Source organism: Galeopterus variegatus, unplaced genomic scaffold (assembly GCF_000696425.1).
Source record: "Galeopterus variegatus unplaced genomic scaffold, G_variegatus-3.0.2 Scaffold6349, whole genome shotgun sequence".
NCBI classification, from domain to species: Eukaryota; Metazoa; Chordata; class Mammalia; order Dermoptera; family Cynocephalidae; genus Galeopterus; species Galeopterus variegatus.
The window spans coordinates 3457-3991 of NW_007732460.1; the positions used below are offsets into that span (position 1 = coordinate 3457).

Here is a 535-nt window from a genome sequence, read left to right on the forward strand (position 1 = left end):
CTTTCTTTAATTTTCCTCCATTAGAATCCAACCCTTCCTACATGGTGTTTGCCTCTGGTGATATTGCTCTTGGTAGCCTAGAAAACACATATTGGATTGTCCTGGCACCCCGTCTCTTCAATCAGATTCATCAACAACATGGAAACCAGAAACCAAACAGGTATTGCAAAATTATTTCTCATGGAGGTGGCAGAGGATCCAGAACTGCAGCCCCTCCCCTTCAGCCTGTTCCTGTCCATGTACCTGGTCACCATCCTGGGAAACCTGCTCATCATCCTGACTGTCATCTCTGACTCCCACCTCCACACCCCCATGTATTTCCTTCTCTCCAATCTGTCCTTTACCGACATCTGCTTAAGCACAACTACCATCCCCCAAATGCTGCTGAACATCCAAACACAGAATCAGAGCATCACTTATATGGGCTGCCTCACCCAGGTCTGCCTTGTCCTGGTTTTCACTGGTGAGGAAAGTTGCCTTCTTGCAGTAATGGCTTATGACCGATATGTGGCCATTTGTCACCCACTGAGGTACA

General features: G+C 47.5%; 1 protein-coding gene across 1 annotated transcript in view; it reads left to right on the top strand.

The window, feature by feature from the left end:
- Positions 1-138: 138 nt before the first annotated feature.
- The window catches only part of LOC103606152 (olfactory receptor 7G1-like), a 1378-nt gene continuing 981 nt past the window's right edge, over positions 139-535 (top strand). The window contains exon 1 of the mRNA XM_008590747.1: positions 139-530. Coding sequence (XP_008588969.1) covers positions 139-530 — 392 coding nt within the window. The remainder of the gene's footprint in view (positions 531-535) is intronic.